Source organism: Salmo trutta, chromosome 13 (genome assembly GCF_901001165.1).
Source record: "Salmo trutta chromosome 13, fSalTru1.1, whole genome shotgun sequence".
In the NCBI taxonomy this organism is placed as follows: domain Eukaryota; kingdom Metazoa; phylum Chordata; class Actinopteri; order Salmoniformes; family Salmonidae; genus Salmo; species Salmo trutta.
The window spans coordinates 41,294,409-41,318,337 of NC_042969.1; the positions used below are offsets into that span (position 1 = coordinate 41,294,409).

General features: G+C 45.9%; 1 protein-coding gene across 1 annotated transcript in view; it reads left to right on the forward strand.

Annotated features, from left to right (window-relative positions):
• Window positions 1-23,929, forward strand: part of mxd3 (MAX dimerization protein 3) — a 57,268-nt gene that overhangs the window by 17,715 nt on the left and 15,624 nt on the right. The window contains exon 2 of the mRNA XM_029772093.1: window positions 13,447-13,552. Coding sequence (XP_029627953.1) covers window positions 13,447-13,552 — 106 coding nt within the window. The remainder of the gene's footprint in view (window positions 1-13,446; window positions 13,553-23,929) is intronic.

Consider the following 23,929-nt stretch of genomic DNA (forward strand, 5'->3'; position numbering starts at 1 on the left):
TGTCTAGTGATATTGGTGTCTAGCTGTAGGCTAGTTGTCTAGTGATATTTGTGTCTAGCTGTAGGCTAGTTGTCTAGTGATATTGGTGTCTAGCTGATGGCTAGTTGTCTAGTGATTGGTGTCTAGTGATATTGGTGTCTAGCTGTAGGCTAGTTGTCTATTGATATTGGTGTCTAGCTGTGGCTAGTTGTCTAGTGATATTGGGGTCTAGCTGTAGGCTAGTGATATTGGTGTCTAGCTTTAGGCTAGTTGGCTAGTGATATTAATGTCTAGTGATATTGGTGTCTAGTGATATTGGTGTCTAGCTGTAGACTAGTGTCTAGTGATATTGGTGTCTAGCTGTAGGCTAGTTGTCTAGTGATATTGGTTGTCTAGTGATATTGGTGTCTAGCTGATGGCTAGTTGTCTAGTGATATTGGTGTCTAGCTGTAGGCTAGTTGTCTATTGATATTGGTGTCTAGCTGTAGTCTAGTTGTCTAGTGATATTGGTGTCTAGTGATATTGGTGTCTAGCTGTAAGCTAGTTGTCTGTTGATATTGGTGTCTAGCTGTAGGCTAGTTGTCTAGTGATATTGGTGTCTAGCTGTAGGCTAGTTGTCTAGTGATATTGGTGTCTAGCTGTAGACTAGTTGTCTAGTGATATTGGTGTCTAGTGATATTGGTTGTCCAGCGTAAGCTAGTTGTCTAGTGATATTGGTGTCTAGCTGTAGACTAGTGTCTAGTGATATTGGTGTCTAGCTGTAGACTAGTTGTCTAGTGATATTGGTGTCTAGCTGTAGACTAGTTGTCTAGTGATATTGGTGTCTAGTGATATTGGTGTCTAGCTGTAGACTAGTTGTCTAGTGATATTGGTGTCTAATGATATTGGTGCTTAGTGTCTAGTGATATTGGTTTCTAGTGATATTGGTGTCTAGCTGTAGGCTAGTTGTCTAGTGATATTGTTGTCTAGTGATATTGGTGTCTAGCTGATGGCTAGTTGTCTAGTGATATTGGTGTCTAGTGATATTGGTGTCTAGCTGATGGCTAGTTGTCTAGTGATATTGGTATCTAGTGATATTGGTGCATAGTGTCTAGTGATATTGGTGCTTAGTGTCTAGTGATATTGGTGTCTAGCTGTAGGCTAGTTGTCTAGTGATATTGGTGTCTAGCTGTAGACTAGTTGTCTAGTGATACTGGTGTCTAGTGATATTGGTGTCTAGCTGTAGACTAGTTGTCTAGTGATATTGGTGTCTAGTGATATTGGTGCTTAGTGTCTAGTGATATTGGTTTCTAGTGATATTGGTGTCTAGCTGTAGGCTAGTTGTCTAGTGATATTGTTGTCTAGTGATATTGGTGTCTTGCTGATGGCTAGTTGTCTAGTGATATTGGTGTCTTGTGATATTGGTGTCTAGCTGATGGCTAGTTGTCTAGTGATATTGGTGTCTAGTGATATTGGTGTCTAGCTGATGGCTAGTTGTCTAGTGATATTGGTGTCTAGCTGTAGGCTAGTTGTCTATTGATATTGGTGTCTAGCTGTAGGCTAGTTGTCTAGTGATATTGGTGTCTAGTTGATGGCTAGTTGTCTAGTGATATTGGTGTCTAGTGATATTGGTGTCTAGCTGATGGCTAGTTGTCTAGTGATATTGGTATCTAGTGATATTGGTGCATAGTGTCTAGTGATATTGGTGTCTAGTGATATTGGTGTCTAGCTGTAGGCTAGTTGTCTAGTGATATTTGTGTCTAGCTGTAGGCTAGTTGTCTAGTGATATTGGTGTCTAGCTGTAGACTAGTTGTCTAGTGATATTGGTGTCTAGTGATATTGGTGTCCAGCTGTAAGCTAGTTGTCTAGTGATATTGGTGTCTAGCTGTAGACTAGTTGTCTAGTGATATTGGTGTCTAGCTGTAGACTAGTTGTCTTGTGATATTGGTGTCTAGTGATATTGGTGCTTAGTGTCTAGTGATATTGGTGTCTAGCTGTAGGCTAGTTGTCTAGTGATATTGGTGTCTAGTGATATTGGTGTCTAGCTGTAGACTCGTTGTCTAGTGATATTGGTGTCTGGTGATATTGGTGTCCAGCTGTAGGCTAGTTGTCTAGTGATTTTGGTGTCTAGCTGTACACTAGTTGTCTAGTGATATTGGTGTCTAGTGATATTGGTGTCTAGTGATATTGGTGCTTAGTGTCTAGTGATATTGGTGTCTAGCTGATGGCTAATTGTCTAGTGATATTGGTGTCTAGTGATATTGGTGTCTAGCTGATGGCTAGTTGTCTAGTGATATTGGTATCTAGTGATATTGGTGCATAGTGTCTAGTGATATTGGTGTCTAGTGATATTGGTGTCTAGCTGTAGGCTAGTTGTCTAGTGATATTGGTGTCTAGTGATATTGGTGTCTAGCTGATGGCTAGTTGTCTAGTGATATTGGTGTCTAGCTGTAGGCTAGTTGTCTATTGATATTGGTGTCTAGCTGTAGTCTAGTTGTCTAGTGATATTGGTGTCTAGTGATGTTGGTGTCTAGCTGTAGGCTAGTTGTCTAGTGATATTGGTGTCTAGCTGTAGGCTAGTTGTCTAGTGATATTGGTGTCTTGTGATATTGGTGTCTAGCTGATGGCTAATTGTCTAGTGATATTGGTGTCTAGTGATATTGGTGTCTAGCTGATGGCTAGTTGTCTAGTGATATTGGTATCTAGTGATATTGGTGCATAGTGTCTAGTGATATTGGTGTCTAGTGATATTGTTGTCTAGCTGTAGGCTAGTTGTCTAGTGATATTGGTGTCTAGTGATATTGGTGTCTAGCTGATGGCTAGTTGTCTAGTGATATTGGTGTCTAGCTGTAGGCTAGTTGTCTATTGATATTGGTGTCTAGCTGTAGTCTAGTTGTCTAGTGATATTGGTTGTCTAGTGATGTTGGTGTCTAGCTGTAGGCTAGTTGTCTAGTGATATTGGTGTCTAGCTGTAGGCTAGTTGTCTAGTGATATTGGTGTCTAGCTGATGGCTAGTTGTCTAGTGATATTGGTGTCTAGTGATATTGGTGTCTAGCTGATGGCTAGTTGTCTAGTGATATTGGTATCTAGTGATATTGGTGCATAGTGTCTAGTGATATTGGTGTCTAGTGATATTGGTGTCTAGCTGTAGGCTAGTTGTCTAGTGATATTGGTGTCTAGCTGTAGGCTAGTTGTCTAGTGATATTGGTGTCTAGTGATATTGGTGTCTAGCTGTAGGCTAGTTGTCTATTGATATTGGTGTCTAGCTGTAGGCTAGTTGTCTAGTGATATTGGTGTCTAGCGATATTGGTGTCTAGCTGTAGGCTAGTTATATTGGTGTCTAGCTTTAGGCTAGTTGGCTAGTGATATTGCTATCTAGTGATATTGGTGCATAGTGTCTATTGATATTGGTGTCTAGTGATATTGGTGTCTAGCTGTAGGCTAGTTGTCTAGTGATATTGGTGTCTAGTGATATTGGTGTCTAGCTGATGGCTAGTTGTCTAGTGATATTGGTGTCTAGCTGTAGGCTAGTGTCTAGTGATATTGGTGTCTAGCTGATGGCTAGTTGTCTAGTGATATTGGTGTCTAGTGATATTGGTGTCTAGCTGATGGCTAGTTGTCTAGTGATATTGGTATCTAGTGATATTGGTGCATAGTGTCTAGTGATATTGGTGTCTAGTGATATTGGTGTCTAGCTGTAGGCTAGTTGTCTAGTGATATTGGTGTCTAGTGATATTGGTGTCTAGCTGATGGCTAGTTGTCTAGTGATATTGGTGTCTAGTGATGTTGGTGTCTAGCTGTAGACTAATTGTCTAGTGATATTGGTGTCTAGCTGTGGGCTAGTTGTCTAGTGATATTGGTGTCTAGTTGATGGCTAGTTGTCTAGTGATATTGGTGTCTAGTGATATTGGTGTCTAGCTGATGGCTAGTTGTCTAGTGATATTGGTATCTAGTGATATTGGTGCATAATGTCTAGTGATATTGGTGTCTAGTAATATTGGTGTCTAGCTGTAGGCTAGTTGTCTAGTGATATTTGTGTCTAGCTGTAGGCTAGTTGTCTAGTGATATTGGTGTCTAGCTGTAGGCTAGTTGTCTAGTGATATTGGTGTCTAGTGATATTGGTGTCTAGCTGTAGGCTAGTTGTCTATTGATATTGGTGTCTAGCTGTTGGCTAGTTGTCTAGTGATATTGGGGTCTATCTGTAGGCTAGTGATATTGGTGTCTAGCTTTAGGCTAGTTGGCTAGTGATATTAATGTCTAGTGATATTGGTGTCTAGCTGTAGACTAGTGTCTAGTGATATTGGTGTCTAGCTGTAGGCTAGTTGTCTAGTGATATTGGTGTCTAGTGATATTGGTGTCTAGCTGATGGCTAGTTGTCTAGTGATATTGGTGTCTAGCTGTAGGCTAGTTGTCTATTGATATTGGTGTCTAGCTGTAGTCTAGTTGTCTAGTGATATTGGTGTCTAGTGATATTGGTGTCTAGCTGTAGGCTAGTTGTCTGTTGATATTGGTGTCTAGCTGTAGGCTAGTTGTCTAGTGATATTGGTGTCTAGCTGTAGGCTAGTTGTCTAGTGATATTGGTGTCTAGCTGTAGACTAGTTGTCTAGTGATATTGGTGTCTAGTGATATTGGTGTCCAGCTGTAAGCTAGTTGTCTAGTGATATTGGTGTCTAGCTGTAGACTAGTTGTCTAGTGATATTGGTGTCTAGCTGTAGACTAGTTGTCTAGTGATATTGGTGTCTAGCTGTAGACTAGTTGTCTAGTGATATTGGTGTCTAGTGATATTGGTGTCTAGCTGTAGACTAGTTGTCTAGTGATATTGGTGTCTAATGATATTGGTGCTTAGTGTCTAGTGATATTGGTTTCTAGTGATATTGGTGTCTAGCTGTAGGCTAGTTGTCTAGTGATATTGTTGTCTAGTGATATTGGTGTCTAGTTGATGGCTAGTTGTCTAGTGATATTGGTGTCTAGTGATATTGGTGTCTAGCTGATGGCTAGTTGTCTAGTGATATTGGTATCTAGTGATATTGGTGCATAGTGTCTAGTGATATTGGTGTCTAGTGATATTGGTGTCTAGCTGTAGGCTAGTTGTCTAGTGATATTGGTGTCTAGCTGTAGGCTAGTTGTCTAGTGATATTGGTGTCTAGTGATATTGGTGTCTAGCTGTAGGCTAGTTGTCTATTGATATTGGTGTCTAGCTGTAGGCTAGTTGTCTAGTGATATTGGTGTCTAGCGATATTGGTGTCTAGCTGTAGGCTAGTTATATTGGTGTCTAGCTTTAGGCTAGTTGGCTAGTGATATTGCTATCTAGTGATATTGTTGCATAGTGTCTATTGATATTGGTGTCTAGTGATATTGGTGTCTAGCTGTAGGCTAGTTGTCTAGTGATATTGGTGTCTAGTGATATTGGTGTCTAGCTGATGGCTAGTTGTCTAGTGATATTGGTGTCTAGCTGATGGCTAGTTGTCTAGTGATATTGGTGTCTAGTGATATTGGTGTCTAGCTGATGGCTAGTTGTCTAGTGATATTGGTATCTAGTGATATTGGTGCATAGTGTCTAGTGATATTGGTGTCTAGTGATATTGGTGTCTAGCTGTAGGCTAGTTGTCTAGTGATATTGGTGTCTAGTGATATTGGTGTCTAGCTGATGGCTAGTTGTCTAGTGATATTGGTGTCTAGTGATGTTGGTGTCTAGCTGTAGACTAATTGTCTAGTGATATTGGTGTCTAGCTGTGGGCTAGTTGTCTAGTGATATTGGTGTCTAGTTGATGGCTAGTTGTCTAGTGATATCGGTGTCTAGTGATATTGGTGTCTAGCTGATGGCTAGTTGTCTAGTGATATTGGTATCTAGTGATATTGGTGCATAATGTCTAGTGATATTGGTGTCTAGTAATATTGGTGTCTAGCTGTAGGCTAGTTGTCTAGTGATATTTGTGTCTAGCTGTAGGCTAGTTGTCTAGTGATATTGGTGTCTAGCTGTAGGCTAGTTGTCTAGTGATATTGGTGTCTAGTGATATTGGTGTCTAGCTGTAGGCTAGTTGTCTATTGATATTGGTGTCTAGCTGTTGGCTAGTTGTCTAGTGATATTGGGGTCTATCTGTAGGCTAGTGATATTGGTGTCTAGCTTTAGGCTAGTTGGCTAGTGATATTAATGTCTAGTGATATTGGTGTCTAGTGATATTGGTGTCTAGCTGTAGACTAGTGTCTAGTGATATTGGTGTCTAGCTGTAGGCTAGTTGTCTAGTGATATTGGTGTCTAGTGATATTGGTGTCTAGCTGATGGCTAGTTGTCTAGTGATATTGGTGTCTAGCTGTAGGCTAGTTGTCTATTGATATTGGTGTCTAGCTGTAGTCTAGTTGTCTAGTGATATTGGTGTCTAGTGATATTGGTGTCTAGCTGTAGGCTAGTTGTCTGTTGATATTGGTGTCTAGCTGTAGACTAGTTGTCTAGTGATATTGGTGTCTAGCTGTAGGCTAGTTGTCTAGTGATATTGGTGTCTAGCTGTAGACTAGTTGTCTAGTGATATTGGTGTCTAGCTGTAGACTAGTTGTCTAGTGATATTGGTGTCTAGCTGTAGACTAGTTGTCTAGTGATATTGGTGTCTAGTGATATTGGTGTCTAGCTGTAGACTAGTTGTCTAGTGATATTGGTGTCTAATGATATTGGTGCTTAGTGTCTAGTGATATTGGTTTCTAGTGATATTGGTGTCTAGCTGTAGGCTAGTTGTCTAGTGATATTGTTGTCTAGTGATATTGGTGTCTAGTTGATGGCTAGTTGTCTAGTGATATTGGTGTCTAGTGATATTGGTGTCTAGCTGATGGCTAGTTGTCTAGTGATATTGGTATCTAGTGATATTGGTGCATAGTGTCTAGTGATATTGGTGTCTAGTGATATTGGTGTCTAGCTGTAGGCTAGTTGTCTAGTGATATTTGTGTCTAGCTGTAGGCTAGTTGTCTAGTGATATTGGTGTCTAGCTGTAGACTAGTTGTCTAGTGATATTGGTGTCTAGTGATATTGGTGTCCAGCTGTAAGCTAGTTGTCTAGTGATATTGGTGTCTAGCTGTAGGCTAGTTGTCTAGTGATATTGGTGTCTAGCTGTAGACTCGTTGTCTAGTGATATTGGTGTCTGGTGATATTGGTGTCCAGCTGTAGGCTAGTTGTCTAGTGATTTTGGTGTCTAGCTGTAGACTAGTTGTCTAGTGATATTGGTGTCTAGTGATATTGGTGTCTAGTGATATTGGTGCTTAGTGTCTAGTGATATTGGTGTCTAGCTGATGGCTAATTGTCTAGTGATATTGGTGTCTAGTGATATTGGTGTCTAGCTGATGGCTAGTTGTCTAGTGATATTGGTATCTAGTGATATTGGTGCATAGTGTCTAGTGATATTGGTGTCTAGTGATATTGGTGTCTAGCTGTAGGCTAGTTGTCTAGTGATATGGTGTCTAGTGATATTGGTGTCTAGCTGATGGCTAGTTGTCTAGTGATATTGGTGTCTAGCTGTAGGCTAGTTGTCTATTGATATTGGTGTCTAGCTGTAGTCTAGTTGTCTAGTGATATTGGTGTCTAGTGATGTTGGTGTCTAGCTGTAGGCTAGTTGTCTAGTGATATTGGTGTCTAGCTGTAGGCTAGTTGTCTAGTGATATTGGTGTCTTGTGATATTGGTGTCTAGCTGATGGCTAATTGTCTAGTGATATTGGTGTCTAGTGATATTGGTGTCTAGCTGATGGCTAGTTGTCTAGTGATATTGGTATCTAGTGATATTGGTGCATAGTGTCTAGTGATATTGGTGTCTAGTGATATTGTTGTCTAGCTGTAGGCTAGTTGTCTAGTGATATTGGTGTCTAGTGATATTGGTGTCTAGCTGTAGGCTAGTTGTCTATTGATATTGGTGTCTAGCTGTAGTCTAGTTGTCTAGTGATATTGGTGTCTAGTGATGTTGGTGTCTAGCTGTAGGCTAGTTGTCTAGTGATATTGGTGTCTAGCTGTAGGCTAGTTGTCTAGTGATATTGGTGTCTAGCTGATGGCTAGTTGTCTAGTGATATTGGTGTCTAGTGATATTGGTGTCTAGCTGATGGCTAGTTGTCTAGTGATATTGGTATCTAGTGATATTGGTGCATAGTGTCTAGTGATATTGGTGTCTAGTGATATTGGTGTCTAGCTGTAGGCTAGTTGTCTAGTGATATTGGTGTCTAGCTGTAGGCTAGTTGTCTAGTGATATTGGTGTCTAGTGATATTGGTGTCTAGCTGTAGGCTAGTTGTCTATTGATATTGGTGTCTAGCTGTAGGCTAGTTGTCTAGTGATATTGGTGTCTAGCGATATTGGTGTCTAGCTGTAGGCTAGTTATATTGGTGTCTAGCTTTAGGCTAGTTGGCTAGTGATATTGCTATCTAGTGATATTGGTGCATAGTGTCTAGTGATATTGGTGTCTAGTGATATTGGTGTCTAGCTGTAGGCTAGTTGTCTAGTGATATTGCTGTCTAGTGATATTGGTGTCTAGCTGATGGCTAGTTGTCTAGTGATATTGGTGTCTAGCTGTAGGCTAGTTGTCTAGTGATATTGGTGTCTAGCTGATGGCTAGTTGTCTAGTGATATTGGTGTCTAGTGATATTGGTGTCTAGCTGATGGCTAGTTGTCTAGTGATATTGGTATCTAGTGATATTGGTGCATAGTGTCTAGTGATATTGGTGTCTAGTGATATTGGTGTCTAGCTGTAGGCTAGTTGTCTAGTGATATTGGTGTCTAGTGATATTGGTGTCTAGCTGATGGCTAGTTGTCTAGTGATATTGGTGTCTAGTGATGTTGGTGTCTAGCTGTAGACTAATTGTCTAGTGATATTGGTGTCTAGCTGTGGGCTAGTTGTCTAGTGATATTGGTGTCTAGTTGATGGCTAGTTGTCTAGTGATATTGGTGTCTAGTGATATTGGTGTCTAGCTGATGGCTAGTTGTCTAGTGATATTGGTATCTAGTGATATTGGTGCATAATGTCTAGTGATATTGGTGTCTAGTGATATTGGTGTCTAGCTGTAGGCTAGTTGTCTAGTGATATTTGTGTCTAGCTGTAGGCTAGTTGTCTAGTGATATTGGTGTCTAGCTGTAGGCTAGTTGTCTAGTGATATTGGTGTCTAGTGATATTGGTGTCTAGCTGTAGGCTAGTTGTCTATTGATATTGGTGTCTAGCTGTTGGCTAGTTGTCTAGTGATATTGGGGTCTAGCTGTAGGCTAGTGATATTGGTGTCTAGCTTTAGGCTAGTTGGCTAGTGATATTAATGTCTAGTGATATTGGTGTCTAGTGATATTGGTGTCTAGCTGTAGACTAGTGTCTAGTGATATTGGTGTCTAGCTGTAGGCTAGTTGTCTAGTGATATTGGTGTCTAGTGATATTGGTGTCTAGCTGATGGCTAGTTGTCTAGTGATATTGGTGTCTAGCTGTAGGCTAGTTGTCTATTGATATTGGTGTCTAGCTGTAGTCTAGTTGTCTAGTGATATTGGTGTCCAGTGATATTGGTGTCTAGCTGTAGGCTAGTTGTCTAGTGATATTGGTGTCTAGCTGTAGACTAGTTGTCTAGTGATATTGGTGTCTAGTGATATTGGTGTCCAGCTGTAAGCTAGTTGTCTAGTGATATTGGTGTCTAGCTGTAGACTAGTTGTCTAGTGATATTGGTGTCTAGCTGTAGACTAGTTGTCTAGTGATATTGGTGTCTAGCTGTAGACTAGTTGTCTAGTGATATTGGTGTCTAGTGATATTGGTGTCTAGCTGTAGTCTAGTTGTCTAGTGATATTGTTGTCTAGTGATATTGGTGTCTAGCTGATGGCTAGTTGTCTAGTGATATTGGTGTCTAGTGATATTGGTGTCTAGCTGATGGCTAGTTGTCTAGTGATATTGGTGTCTAATGATATTGGTGCTTAGTGTCTAGTGATATTGGTTTCTAGTGATATTGGTGTCTAGCTGTAGTCTAGTTGTCTAGTGATATTGTTGTCTAGTGATATTGGTGTCTAGCTGATGGCTAGTTGTCTAGTGATATTGGTGTCTAGTGATATTGGTGTCTAGCTGATGGCTAGTTGTCTAGTGATATTGGTATCTAGTGATATTGGTGCATAGTGTCTAGTGATATTGGTGCTTAGTGTCTAGTGATATTGGTGTCTAGCTGTAGGCTAGTTGTCTAGTGATATTGGTGTCTAGCTGTAGACTAGTTGTCTAGTGATATTGGTGTCTAGTGATATTGGTGTCTAGCTGTAGACTAGTTGTCTAGTGATATTGGTGTCTAGTGATATTGGTGCTTAGTGTCTAGTGATATTGGTTTCTAGTGATATTGGTGTCTAGCTGTAGGCTAGTTGTCTAGTGATATTGTTGTCTAGTGATATTGGTGTCTTGCTGATGGCTAGTTGTCTAGTGATATTGGTGTCTTGTGATATTGGTGTCTAGCTGATGGCTAGTTGTCTAGTGATATTGGTGTCTAGTGATATTGGTGTCTAGCTGATGGCTAGTTGTCTAGTGATATTGGTATCTAGTGATATTGGTGCATAGTGTCTAGTGATATTGGTGTCTAGGGATATTGGTGTCTTGCTGTAGGCTAGTTGTCTAGTGATATTGGTGTCTAGTGATATTGGTGTCTAGCTGATGGCTAGTTGTCTAGTGATATTGGTGTCTAGCTGTAGGCTAGTTGTCTATTGATATTGGTGTCTAGCTGTAGTCTAGTTGTCTAGTGATATTGGTGTCTAGTGATATTGGTGTCTAGCTGTAGGCTAGTTGTCTAGTGATATTGGTGTCTAGCTGTAGGCTAGTTGTCTAGTGATATTGGTGTCTAGCTGATGGCTAGTTGTCTAGTGATATTGGTGTCTAGTGATATTGGTGTCTAGCTGATGGCTAGTTGTCTAGTGATATTGGTATCTAGTGATATTGGTGCATAGTGTCTAGTGATATTGGTGTCTAGTGATATTGGTGTCTAGCTGTAGGCTAGTTGTCTAGTGATATTTGTGTCTAGCTGTAGGCTAGTTGTCTAGTGATATTGGTGTCTAGCTGTAGGCTAGTTGTCTAGTGATATTGGTGTCTAGTGATATTGGTGTCTAGCTGTAGGCTAGTTGTCTAGTGATATTGGTGTCTAGCTGTAGGCTAGTTGTCTAGTGATATTGGTGTCTAGCTGTAGGCTAGTTGTCTAGTGATATTGGTGTCTAGTGATATTGGTGTCTAGCTGTAGGCTAGTTGTCTATTGATATTGGTGTCTAGCTGTAGGCTAGTTGTCTAGTGATATTGGTGTCTAGCGATATTGGTGTCTAGCTGTAGGCTCGTTGTCTAGTGATATTGGTGTCTAGCTTTAGGCTAGTTGGCTAGTGATATTAATGTCTAGTGATATTGGTGTCTAGTGATATTGGTGTATAGCTGTAGACTAGTTGTCTAGTGATATTGGTGTCCAGCTGTAGGTTAGTTGTCTTGTGATATTGGTGTCTAGCTTTAGGCTAGTTGGCTAGTGATATTGGTGTCTAGTGATATTGGTGTCTAGTGATATTAGTGTCTAGCTGTAGACTAGTTGTCTAGTGATATTGGTGTCTAGCTGTAGGCTAGTTGTCTAGTGATATTGGTGTCTAGCTGTTGGCTAGTTGTCTAGTGATATTGGTGTCTAGCTGTAGCCTAGTTGTCTAGTGATATTGGTGTCTAGTGATATTAGTGTCTAGCTGTAGGCTAGTTGTCTAGTGATGTTGGTGTCTAGTGATGTTGGTGTCTAGTGATGTTGGTGTTTAGCTGTAGGCTAGTTGTCTAGTGATATTGTTGACCATCATCAGCTGATCCAGGAAATAAAACAAATACTGATAGAAAATAAAAAAGTGAAATAAGTGAACTACTTCGTGTCCACGGATTTCACGGAGAACACCAGTACCCACGGTGCACCTGTAAAAACAATGAGCGCTCTAAACAGCTGACTGACAAAAGCAGACAGTGATACATCAATGTATACATCTAATGCATTGGAATAAAGGCTTTTAAATTTTTTTTATCAAGGACGCATGGCAAACAAATGGAGAAAATGAGGAAGCACACAGGGATATCTATGCTTTTATAGGAGCTCAGCTTAGGCCGAAAATTCAGCACTACTGAGTGCAGTACCATTCGTCAACAAGGAGATGGTTTGTGCAGCCACATAGAAATAAATGGTTTAAACCAAGACACAGAGGTGTTACTTTCATTTGGAAGCTTTTATTTTCATATTTACCACTGCATTTTAAATAATAGGAGAATGGTTAAATATCATTATTTAGAGACCATCCCCAAAGTTCAGGCCTGGCTCCCCCGTCATTTGCACCCTGCTCTAAGAGCTTTCGACACCTCGATTGTGCAACATTTGCCCATTTTATAATTTTCTAAATTCTTCAAGCTCTGTCAAGTTGGTTGTTGATCATTGCTAGACAGCCATTTTCAGGTCTTGTCGTAGATTTTCTAGTAGATTCAAGTCAAAACTCTAACTCGGCCACTCAGGAACATTCACAGTCTTCGGTGTAGATTTAGCCTCGTGTTGTAGGTTATTGTCCTGCTGAAAGGTGTCTGGTGGAAAGCAGACCGAAGCAGGTTTTCCTCTAGGATTCTGCCTGTGTTTTGCTCCATTCCATTTACTTTTGATACTTAAGTATATTTAAAAACAAATACTTTAAGACTTCTGCTCGAGTAGTATTTTACTAGGTGACTTTACCTTTTTTGGGGGATGTATTGATACACCATCCAAAGTGTAATGAATAACTTAACCATGCACAAAGCCAAAGGGTCTGTGTTTTTAATATATTTTTACCCATCTACCAATAGGTGCCCTTCTTTGCAAGGCATTGGAAAACCTCCCTTGTCTTTGTGGTTGAATCTGTGTTTGAAATTCACTGCTCAACTGAGGGACCTTACATATAATGTGTGGGGTACAGAGATGAGGTAGTTATTAAAAAATCATGTTAAACACTATTATTGCACACAGAGTGAGTCCATGCAACTTATTATGTGACTTGTTAAGCACATTTGTACTCCTGAACTTGTTTAGGCTTGCCATACAAAAATAGGCTGAAAACTTATTGACTAAAGACATTTAAGATTTTCATTTTTATTTTTTTTGTAAACATTTCTAAAAACATAAATCCACTTTGACATTATGGTGTATTGTGTGTAGGCCAGTGACACAAACATCTACATTTAAACCTTTTTAATTTCAGCCTGTAACACAACACGATGTGCAAAAGTGTAGGGTGTGAATTCTTTCTGAAGGCTCTGTGAGTGTCAATTAAAACTAGTCCTTTCGTTCTTTTCTGTCCAGAGGCAGAACCTCGCTATGCATCAGTCAAACGCCTAAAGTTTAACTTTGTGTTTACAATCACATTGATTTGTTAATTTTGCCTGTCATTGATTTCCCAAGGCAATAGTCTATGAAAATGTAGGTTTAGTTGCAACCCAAAGGAAGGACTTTATGTCACGACGTCCCATTGAAACAATTCTCTCTCCTCTCCTCTCTCTCTACAGAGGCAGAGCATGGCTATGCATCAGTGTTGCCCATCTACAGTCGAGGGGACTCTAATAAGAAGAGTAAGCAGAAGAACAAGAAGCTGCAGGCTGCCGTTAGTAACAGGTGATTATATAACTCTGAACCTACTAGTCTGTCTGACAGGTAGCTAGGGACGGGATTCTGGCTCTCTGAACTTACTAGTCTGTTTGTCTGACAGCTAGCTAGGGACGGGGTGTGGCTCTCTGAACCTACTAGTCTGTCTGACCGCTAGCTAGGGACGGGATGTGGCTCTCTGAACCTACTAGTCTGTCTGACAGCTAGCTAGGGACGGGGTGTGGCTCTCTGAACATACTAGTCTGTCTGACAGCTAGCTAGGGACGGGGTGTGGCTCTCTGAACCTACTAGTCTGTCTGACAGCTAGCTAGGGACGGAGTGTGGCTCTCTGAACCTACTAGTCTGTCTGACAGCTAGCTAGGGACGGGATGTGGCTCTCTGAACCTACTAGTCTGTCTGACAGCTAGCTAGGGACGGGGTGTGGCTCTCTGAACCTACTAGTCTGTCTGACAGCTAGCTAGGGACGGGGTGTGGCTCTCTGAATATACTAGTCTGTCTGACAGCTAGCTAGGGACGGGGTGTGGCTCTCTGAACCTACTAGTCTGTCTGACAGCTAGCTAGGGATGGAGTGTGGCTCTCTGAACCTACTAGTCTGTCTGACAGCTAGCTAGGGACGGGATGTGGCTCTCTGAACCTATTAGTCTGTCTGATAGCTAGCTAGGGACGGGGTGTGGCTCTCTGAACCTACTAGTCTGTCTGACAGCTAGCTAGGGACGGGGTGTGGCTCTCTGAACCTACTAGTCTGTCTGACAGCTAGCTAGGGACGGGGTGTGGCTCTCTGAACCTACTAGTCTGTTTGTCTGACAGCTAGCTAGGGACGGGGTGTAACTCTCTGAACCTACTAGTCTGTCTGACAGCTAGGTAGGGATGGGATGTGGCTCTCTGAACCTACTATTCTGTTTGTCTGACAGCTAGCTAGGGACGGGGTGTGACTCTCTGAACCTACTAGTCTGTCTGACAGCTAGCTAGGGACGGGGTGTTGCTCTCTGAACCTACTAGTCTGTCTGACAGCTAGCTAGGGACGGGGTGTGGCTCTCTGAATCTACTAGTCTGTCTGACAGCTAGCTAGGGACGGGATGTGGCTCTCTGTACCTACTAGTCTGTCTGACAGCTAGTTGGGGACGGGGTGTGGCTCTCTGAACCTACTAGTCTGTCTGACAGCTAGCTAGGGACGGGGTGTGGCTCTTTGAAACTACTAGTCTGTCTGACAGCTAGCTAGGGACGGGGTGTGGATCTCTGAACCTACTAGTCTGTTGTCTGACAGCTAGCTAGGGACGGGGTGTGGCTCTCTGAACCTACTAGTCTGTCTGACAGCTCGCTTGGGACGGGTTGTAGCTCTCTGAACCTACTAGTCTGTCTGACAGCTAGCTAGGGACTGGGTGTGGCTCTCTGAACCTACTAGTTTGTCTGACAGCTAGCTAGGGACGGGGTGTGGCTCTCTGAACGTACTAGTCTGTTTGTCTGACAGCTAGCTAGGGACGGGATGTGGCTCTCTGAACCTACTAGTCTGTTTGTCTGACAGCTAGCTAGGGACGTGGTGTGGCTCTCTGAACCTACTAGTCTGTCTGACAGCTAGCTAGGGACGGGGTGTGGCTCTCTGAACCTACTAGTCTGTCTGACAGCTAGCTAGGGACGGGATGTGGCTCTCTGAACCTACTAGTCTGTCTGACAGCTAGCTAGGGACGGGGTGTTGCTCTCTGAACCTACTCGTTTGTCTGACAGCTAGCTAGGGAAGGGATGTGGCTCTCTGCACCTACTAGTCTGTCTGACAGCTAGCTAGGGACGGGTGTGGCTCTCTGAACCTACTAGTCTGTCTGACAGGTAGCTAGGGACGGGATTCTGGCTCTCTGAACTTACTAGTCTGTTTGTCTGACAGCTAGCTAGGGACGGGGTGTGGCTCTCTGAACCTACTAGTCTGTCTGACCGCTAGCTAGGGACGGGATGTGGCTCTCTGAACCTACTAGTCTGTCTGACAGCTAGCTAGGGACGGGGTGTGGCTCTCTGAACATACTAGTCTGTCTGACAGCTAGCTAGGGACGGGGTGTGGCTCTCTGAACCTACTAGTCTGTCTGACAGCTAGCTAGGGACGGAGTGTGGCTCTCTGAACCTACTAGTCTGTCTGACAGCTAGCTAGGGACGGGATGTAGCTCTCTGAACCTACTAGTCTGTCTGACAGCTAGCTAGGGACGGGGTGTGGCTCTCTGAACCTACTAGTCTGTCTGACAGCTAGCTAGGGACGGGGTGTGGCTCTCTGAATATACTAGTCTGTCTGACAGCTAGCTAGGGACGGGGTGTGGCTCTCTGAACCTACTATTCTGTCTGACAGCTAGCTAGGGACGGAGTGTGGCTCTCTGAACCTACTAGTCTGTCTGACAGCTAGCTAGGGACGGGATGTGGCTCTCTGAACCTATTAGTCTGTCTGATAGCTAGCTAGGGACGGGGTGTGGCTCTCTGAACCTACTAGTCTGTCTGACAGCTAGCTAGGGACGGGGTGTGGCTCTCTGAACCTACTAGTCTGTCTGACAGCTAGCTAGGGACGGGGTGTGGCTCTCTGAACCTACTAGTCTGTTTGTCTGACAGCTAGCTAGGGACGGGGTGTAACTCTCTGAACCTACTAGTCTGTCTGACAGCTAGGTAGGGATGGGATGTGGCTCTCTGAACCTACTATTCTGTTTGTCTGACAGCTAGCTAGGGACGGGGTGTGACTCTCTGAACCTACTAGTCTGTCTGACAGCTAGCTAGGGACGGGGTGTTGCTCTCTGAACCTACTAGTCTGTCTGACAGCTAGCTAGGGACGGGGTGTGGCTCTCTGAATCTACTAGTCTGTCTGACAGCTAGCTAGGGACGGGATGTGGCTCTCTGTACCTACTAGTCTGTCTGACAGCTAGTTGGGGACGGGATGTGGCTCTCTGAACCTACTAGTCTGTCTGACAGCTAGCTAGGGACGGGGTGTGGCTCTTTGAAACTACTAGTCTGTCTGACAGCTAGCTAGGGACGGGGTGTGGATCTCTGAACCTACTAGTCTGTTGTCTGACAGCTAGCTAGGGACGGGGTGTGGCTCTCTGAACCTACTAGTCTGTCTGACAGCTCGCTTGGGACGGGGTTTGGCTCTCTGAACCTACTAGTCTGTCTGACAGCTAGCTAGGGACTGGGTGTGGCTCTCTGAACCTACTAGTTTGTCTGACAGCTAGCTAGGGACGGGGTGTGGCTCTCTGAACGTACTAGTCTGTTTGTCTGACAGCTAGCTAGGGACGGGATGTGGCTCTCTGAACCTACTAGTCTGTTTGTCTGACAGCTAGCTAGGGACGTGGTGTGGCTCTCTGAACCTACTAGTCTGTCTGACAGCTAGCTAGGGACGGGGTGTGGCTCTCTGAAACTACTAGTCTGTCTGACAGCTAGCTAGGGACGGGGTGTGGATCTCTGAACCTACTAGTCTGTTGTCTGACAGCTAGCTTGGGACGGGGTGTGGCTCTCTGAACCTACTAGTCTGTCTGACAGCTAGCTAGGGACGGGATGTTGCTCTCTGAACCTACTAGTCTGTCTGACAGCTAGCTAGGGACTGGGTGTTGCTCTCTGAACCTACTCGTTTGTCTGACAGCTAGCTAGGGACGGGGTGTGGCTCTCTGAACCTACTAGTCTGTCTGACAGCTAGCTAGGGACGGGATGTGGCTCTCTGAACCTACTAGTCTGTCTGACAGCTAGCTAGGGACGGGGTGTTGCTCTCTGAACCTACTCGTTTGTCTGACAGCTAGCTAGGGAAGGGATGTGGCTCTCTGCACCTACTAGTCTGTCTGACAGCTAGCTAGGGACGGGTCGTGGCTCTCTGAATCTACTAGTCTGTCTGACAGCTAGCTAGGGACGGGATGTGGCTCTCTGAACCTACTATTCTGTTTGTCTGACAGCTAGCTAGGGACGGGGTGTGACTCTGAACCTACTAGTCTGTCTGACAGCTAGCTAGGGACGGGGTGTTGCTCTCTGAACCTACTAGTCTGTTTGTCTGACAGCTAGCTAGGGACGGGGTGTGACTCTCTGAACCTACTAGTCTGTCTGACAGCTAGCTAGGGACGGGGTGTTGCTCTCTGAACCTACTAGTCTGTCTGACAGCTAGCTAGGGACGGGGTGAGGCTCTCTGAACCTACTAGTCTGTCTGACAGCTAGCTAGGCACTGGGTGTGGCTCTCTGAACCTACTAGTTTGTCTGACAGCTAGCTAGGGACGGGGTGTGGCTCTCTGAAACTACTAGTCTGTTTGTCTGACAGCTAGGTAGGGACGGGGTGTGGCTCTCTGAAACTACTAGTCTGTTTGTCTGACAGCTAGCTAGGGACGGGGTGTGGCTCTCTGAACCTACTAGTCTGTCTGACAGCTAGCTAGGGACGGGATGTGGCTCTCTGAACCTACTAGTCTGTCTGACAGCTAGCTAGGGACAGGGTGTTGCTCTCTGAACCTACTCGTTTGTCTGACAGCTAGCTAGGGACGGGATGTGGCTCTCTGCACCTACTAGTCTGTCTGACAGCTAGCTAGGGACGGGTTGTGGCTCTCTGAATCTACTAGTCTGTCTGACAGCTAGCTAGGGACGGGATGTGGCTCTCTGAACCTACTATTCTGTTTGTCTGACAGCTAGCTAGGGACGGGGTGTGACTCTCTGAACCTACTAGTCTGTCTGACAGCTAGCTAGGGACTGGGTGTTGCTCTCTGAACCTACTAGTCTGTTTGTCTGACAGCTAGCTAGGGACGGGGTGTGACTCTCTGAACCTACTAGTCTGTCTGACAGCTAGGTAGGGACGGGATGTGGCTCTCTGAACCTACTATTCTGTTTGTCTGACAGGTAGCTAGGGACGGGGTGTGACTCTCTGAACCTACTAGTCTGTCTGACAGCTAGCTAGGGACGGGGTGTTGCTCTCTGAACCTACTAGTCTGTCTGACAGCTAGCTAGGGACGGGGTGAGGCTCTCTGAACCTACTAGTCTGTCTGACAGCTAGCTAGGGACTGGGTGTTGCTCTCTGAACCTACTAGTTTGTCTGACAGCTAGCTAGGGACGGGGTGTGGATCTCTGAACCTACTAGTCGGTCTGACAGCTAGCTAGGGATGGGGTGTGGCTCTCTGAAACTAGTCTGTTTGTCTGACAGCTAGCTAGGGACGGGGTGTGGCTCTCTGAACCTACTCGTCTGTCTGACAGCTAGCTAGGGATAGGGTGTGGCTCTCTGAAACTAGTCTGTTTGTCTGACAGCTAGCTAGGGATGGGGTGGGGCTCTCTGAACCTACTAGTCTGTCTGACAGCTAGCTAGGGACGGGGTGTGGCTCTCTGAACCTACTAGTCTGTCTGACAGCTAGCTAGGGACGGGGTGAGGCTCTCTGAACCTACTAGTCTGTCTGACAGCTAGCTAGGGACTGGGTGTGGCTCTCTGAACCTACTAGTTTGTCTGACAGCTAGCTAGGGACGGGGTGTGGATCTCTGAACCTACTAGTCTGTCTGACAGCTAGCTAGGGACGGGGTGTGGCTCTCTGAACCTACTAGTCTGTCTGATATCTAGCTAGGGACGGGGTGTGGCTCTCTGAACCTACTAGTCTGTCTGACAGCTAGCTAGGGATGGGGTGTGGCTCTCTGAACCTACTAGTCTGTCTGACAGCTAGCTAGGGACGGGTTGTGGCTCTCTGAATCTACTAGTCTGTCTGACAGCTAGCTAGGGACGGGATGTGGCTCTCTGAACCTACTATTCTGTTTGTCTGACAGCTAGCTAGGGACGGGGTGTTGCTCTCTGAACCTACTCATTTGTCTGACAGCTAGCTAGGGACGGGATGTAGCTCTCTGCACCTACTAGTCTGTCTGACAGCTAGCTAGGGACGGGTTGTGGCTCTCTGAATCTACTAGTCTGTCTGACAGCTAGCTAGGGACGGGATGTGGCTCTCTGAACCTACTATTCTGTTTGTCTGACAGCTAGCTAGGGACGGGGTGTGACTCTCTGAACCTACTAGTCTGTCTAATAGCTAGCTAGGGACGGGGTGTGGATCTCTGAACCTACTAGTCTGTCTGACAGCTAGCTAGGGACGGGGTGAGGCTCTCTGAACCTACTAGTCTGTCTGACAGCTAGCTAGGGACTGGGTGTGGCTCTCTGAACCTACTAGTCTGTCTGACAGCTAGCTAGGGACGGGATGTGGCTCTCTGTACCTACTAGTCTGTCTGACAGCTAGTTGGGGACGGGGTGTGGCTCTCTGAACCTACTAGTCTGTCTGACAGCTAGCTAGGGACGGGGTGTGTCTCTTTGAAACTACTAGTCTGTCTGACAGCTAGCTAGGGACGGGGTGTGGATCTCTGAACCTACTAGTCTGTTGTCTGACAGCTAGCTAGGGACGGGGTGTGGCTCTCTGAACCTACTAGTCTGTCTGACAGCTCGCTTGGGACGGGGTGTGGCTCTCTGAACCTACTAGTTTGTCTGACAGCTAGCTAGGGACGGGGTGTGGCTCTCTGAACGTACTAGTCTGTTTGTCTGACAGCTAGCTAGGGACGGGATGTGGCTCTCTGAACCTACTAGTCTGTTTGTCTGACAGCTAGCTAGGGACGTGGTGTGGCTCTCTGAACCTACTAGTCTGTCTGACAGCTAGCTAGGGACGGGGTGTGGCTCTCTGAAACTACTAGTCTGTCTGACAGCTAGCTAGGGACGGGGTGTGGATCTCTGAACCTACTAGTCTGTTGTCTGACAGCTAGCTTGGGACGGGGTGTGGCTCTCTGAACCTACTAGTCTGTCTGACAGCTAGCTAGGGACGGGATGTTGCTCTCTGAACCTACTAGTCTGTCTGACAGCTAGCTAGGGACGGGGTGTTGCTCTCTGAACCTACTCGTTTGTCTGACAGCTAGCTAGGGACGGGGTGTGGCTCTCTGAACCTACTAGTCTGTCTGACAGCTAGCTAGGGACGGGATGTGGCTCTCTGAACCTACTAGTCTGTCTGACAGCTAGCTAGGGACGGGGTGTTGCTCTCTGAACCTACTCGTTTGTCTGACAGCTAGCTAGGGAAGGGATGTGGCTCTCTGCACCTACTAGTCTGTCTGACAGCTAGCTAGGGACGGGCCGTGGCTCTCTGAATCTACTAGTCTGTCTGACAGCTAGCTAGGGACGGGATGTGGCTCTCTGAACCTACTATTCTGTTTGTCTGACAGCTAGCTAGGGACGGGGTGTGACTCTGAACTACTAGTCTGTCTGACAGCTAGCTAGGGACGGGGTGTTGCTCTCTGAACCTACTAGTCTGTTTGTCTGACAGCTAGCTAGGGACGGGGTGTGACTCTCTGAACCTACTAGTCTGTCTGACAGCTAGCTAGGGACGGGGTGTTGCTCTCTGAACCTACTAGTCTGTCTGACAGCTAGCTAGGGACGGGGTGAGGCTCTCTGAACCTACTAGTCTGTCTGACAGCTAGCTAGGCACTGGGTGTGGCTCTCTGAACCTACTAGTTTGTCTGACAGCTAGCTAGGGACGGGGTGTGGCTCTCTGAAACAACTAGTCTGTTTGTCTGACAGCTAGGTAGGGACGGGGTGTGGCTCTCTGAAACTACTAGTCTGTTTGTCTGACAGCTAGCTAGGGACGGGGTGTGGCTCTCTGAACCTACTAGTCTGTCTGACAGCTAGCTAGGGACGGGATGTGGCTCTCTGAACCTACTAGTCTGTCTGACAGCTAGCTAGGGACAGGGTGTTGCTCTCTGAACCTACTCGTTTGTCTGACAGCTAGCTAGGGACGAGATGTGGCTCTCTGCACCTACTAGTCTGTCTGACAGCTAGCTAGGGACGGGTTGTGGCTCTCTGAATCTACTAGTCTGTCTGACAGCTAGCTAGGGACGGGATGTGGCTCTCTGAACCTACTATTCTGTTTGTCTGACAGCTAGCTAGGGACGGGGTGTGACTCTCTGAACCTACTAGTCTGTCTGACAGCTAGCTAGGGACGGGGTGTTGCTCTCTGAACCTACTAGTCTGTTTGTCTGACAGCTAGCTAGGGACGGGGTGTGACTCTCTGAACCTACTAGTCTGTCTGACAGCTAGGTAGGGACGGGATGTGGCTCTCTGAACCTACTATTCTGTTTGTCTGACAGGTAGCTAGGGACGGGGTGTGACTCTCTGAACCTACTAGTCTGTCTGACAGCTAGCTAGGGACGGGGTGTTGCTCTCTGAACCTACTAGTCTGTCTGACAGCTAGCTAGGGACGGGGTGATGCTCTCTGAACCTACTAGTCTGTCTGACAGCTAGCTAGGGACTGGGTGTTGCTCTCTGAACCTACTAGTTTGTCTGACAGCTAGCTAGGGACGGGGTGTGGATCTCTGAACCTACTAGTCGGTCTGACAGCTAGCTAGGGATGGGGTGTGGCTCTCTGAAACTAGTCTGTTTGTCTGACAGCTAGCTAGGGATGGGGTGGTGCTCTCTGAACCTACTAGTCTGTCTGACAGCTAGCTAGGGACGGGGTGTGGCTCTCTGAACCTACTAGTCTGTCTGACAGCTAGCTAGGGACGGGGTGAGGCTCTCTGAACCTACTAGTCTGTCTGACAGCTAGCTAGGGACTGGGTGTGGCTCTCTGAACCTACTAGTTTGTCTGACAGCTAGCTAGGGACGGGGTGTGGATCTCTGAACCTACTAGTCTGTCTGACAGCTAGCTAGGGACGGGGTGTGGCTCTCTGAACCTACTAGTCTGTCTGATATCTAGCTAGGGACGGGGTGTGGCTCTCTGAACCTACTAGTCTGTCTGACAGCTAGCTAGGGATGGGGTGTGGCTCTCTGAACCTACTAGTCTGTCTGACAGCTAGCTAGGGACGGGTTGTGGCTCTCTGAATCTACTAGTCTGTCTGACAGCTAGCTAGGGACGGGATGTGGCTCTCTGAACCTACTATTCTGTTTGTCTGACAGCTAGCTAGGGACGGGGTGTTGCTCTCTGAACCTACTCATTTGTCTGACAGCTAGCTAGGGACGGGATGTAGCTCTCTGCACCTACTAGTCTGTCTGACAGCTAGCTAGGGACGGGTTGTGGCTCTCTGAATCTACTAGTCTGTCTGACAGCTAGCTAGGGACGGGATGTGGCTCTCTGAACCTACTATTCTGTTTGTCTGACAGCTAGCTAGGGACGGGGTGTGACTCTCTGAACCTACTAGTCTGTCTGACAGCTAGCTAGGGACGGGGTGTTGCTCTCTGAACCTACTAGTCTGTCTGACAGCTAGCTAGGGACGGGGTGAGGCTCTCTGAACCTACTAGTCTGTCTGACAGCTAGCTAGGCACTGGGTGTGGCTCTCTGAACCTACTAGTTTGTCTGACAGCTAGCTAGGGACGGGGTGTGGCTCTCTGAAACTACTAGTCTGTTTGTCTGACAGCTAGGTAGGGACGGGGTGTGGCTCTCTGAAACTACTAGTCTGTTTGTCTGACAGCTAGCTAGGGACGGGGTGTGGCTCTCTGAACCTACTAGTCTGTCTGACAGCTAGCTAGGGACGGGATGTGGCTCTCTGAACCTACTAGTCTGTCTGACAGCTAGCTAGGGACAGGGTGTTGCTCTCTGAACCTACTCGTTTGTCTGACAGCTAGCTAGGGACGGGATGTGGCTCTCTGCACCTACTAGTCTGTCTGACAGCTAGCTAGGGACGGGTTGTGGCTCTCTGAATCTACTAGTCTGTCTGACAGCTAGCTAGGGACGGGATGTGGCTCTCTGAACCTACTATTCTGTTTGTCTGACAGCTAGCTAGGGACGGGGTGTGACTCTCTGAACCTACTAGTCTGTCTGACAGCTAGCTAGGGACGGGGTGTTGCTCTCTGAACCTACTAGTCTGTTTGTCTGACAGCTAGCTAGGGACGGGGTGTGACTCTCTGAACCTACTAGTCTGTCTGACAGGTAGGTAGGGACGGGATGTGGCTCTCTGAACCTACTATTCTGTTTGTCTGACAGGTAGCTAGGGACGGGGTGTGACTCTCTGAACCTACTTGTCTGTCTGACAGCTAGCTAGGGACGGGGTGTTGCTCTCTGAACCTACTAGTCTGTCTGACAGCTAGCTAGGGACGGGGTGAGGCTCTCTGAACCTACTAGTCTGTCTGACAGCTAGCTAGGGACTGGGTGTTGCTCTCTGAACCTACTAGTTTGTCTGACAGCTAGCTAGGGACGGGGTGTGGATCTCTGAACCTACTAGTCGGTCTGACAGCTAGCTAGGGATGGGGTGTGGCTCTCTGAAACTAGTCTGTTTGTCTGACAGCTAGCTAGGCATGGGGTGGGGCTCTCTGAACCTACTAGTCTGTCTGACAGCTAGCTAGGGACGGGGTGTGGCTCTCTGAACCTACTAGTCTGTCTGACAGCTAGCTAGGGACGGGGTGAGGCTCTCTGAACCTACTAGTCTGTCTGACAGCTAGCTAGGGACTGGGTGTGGCTCTCTGAACCT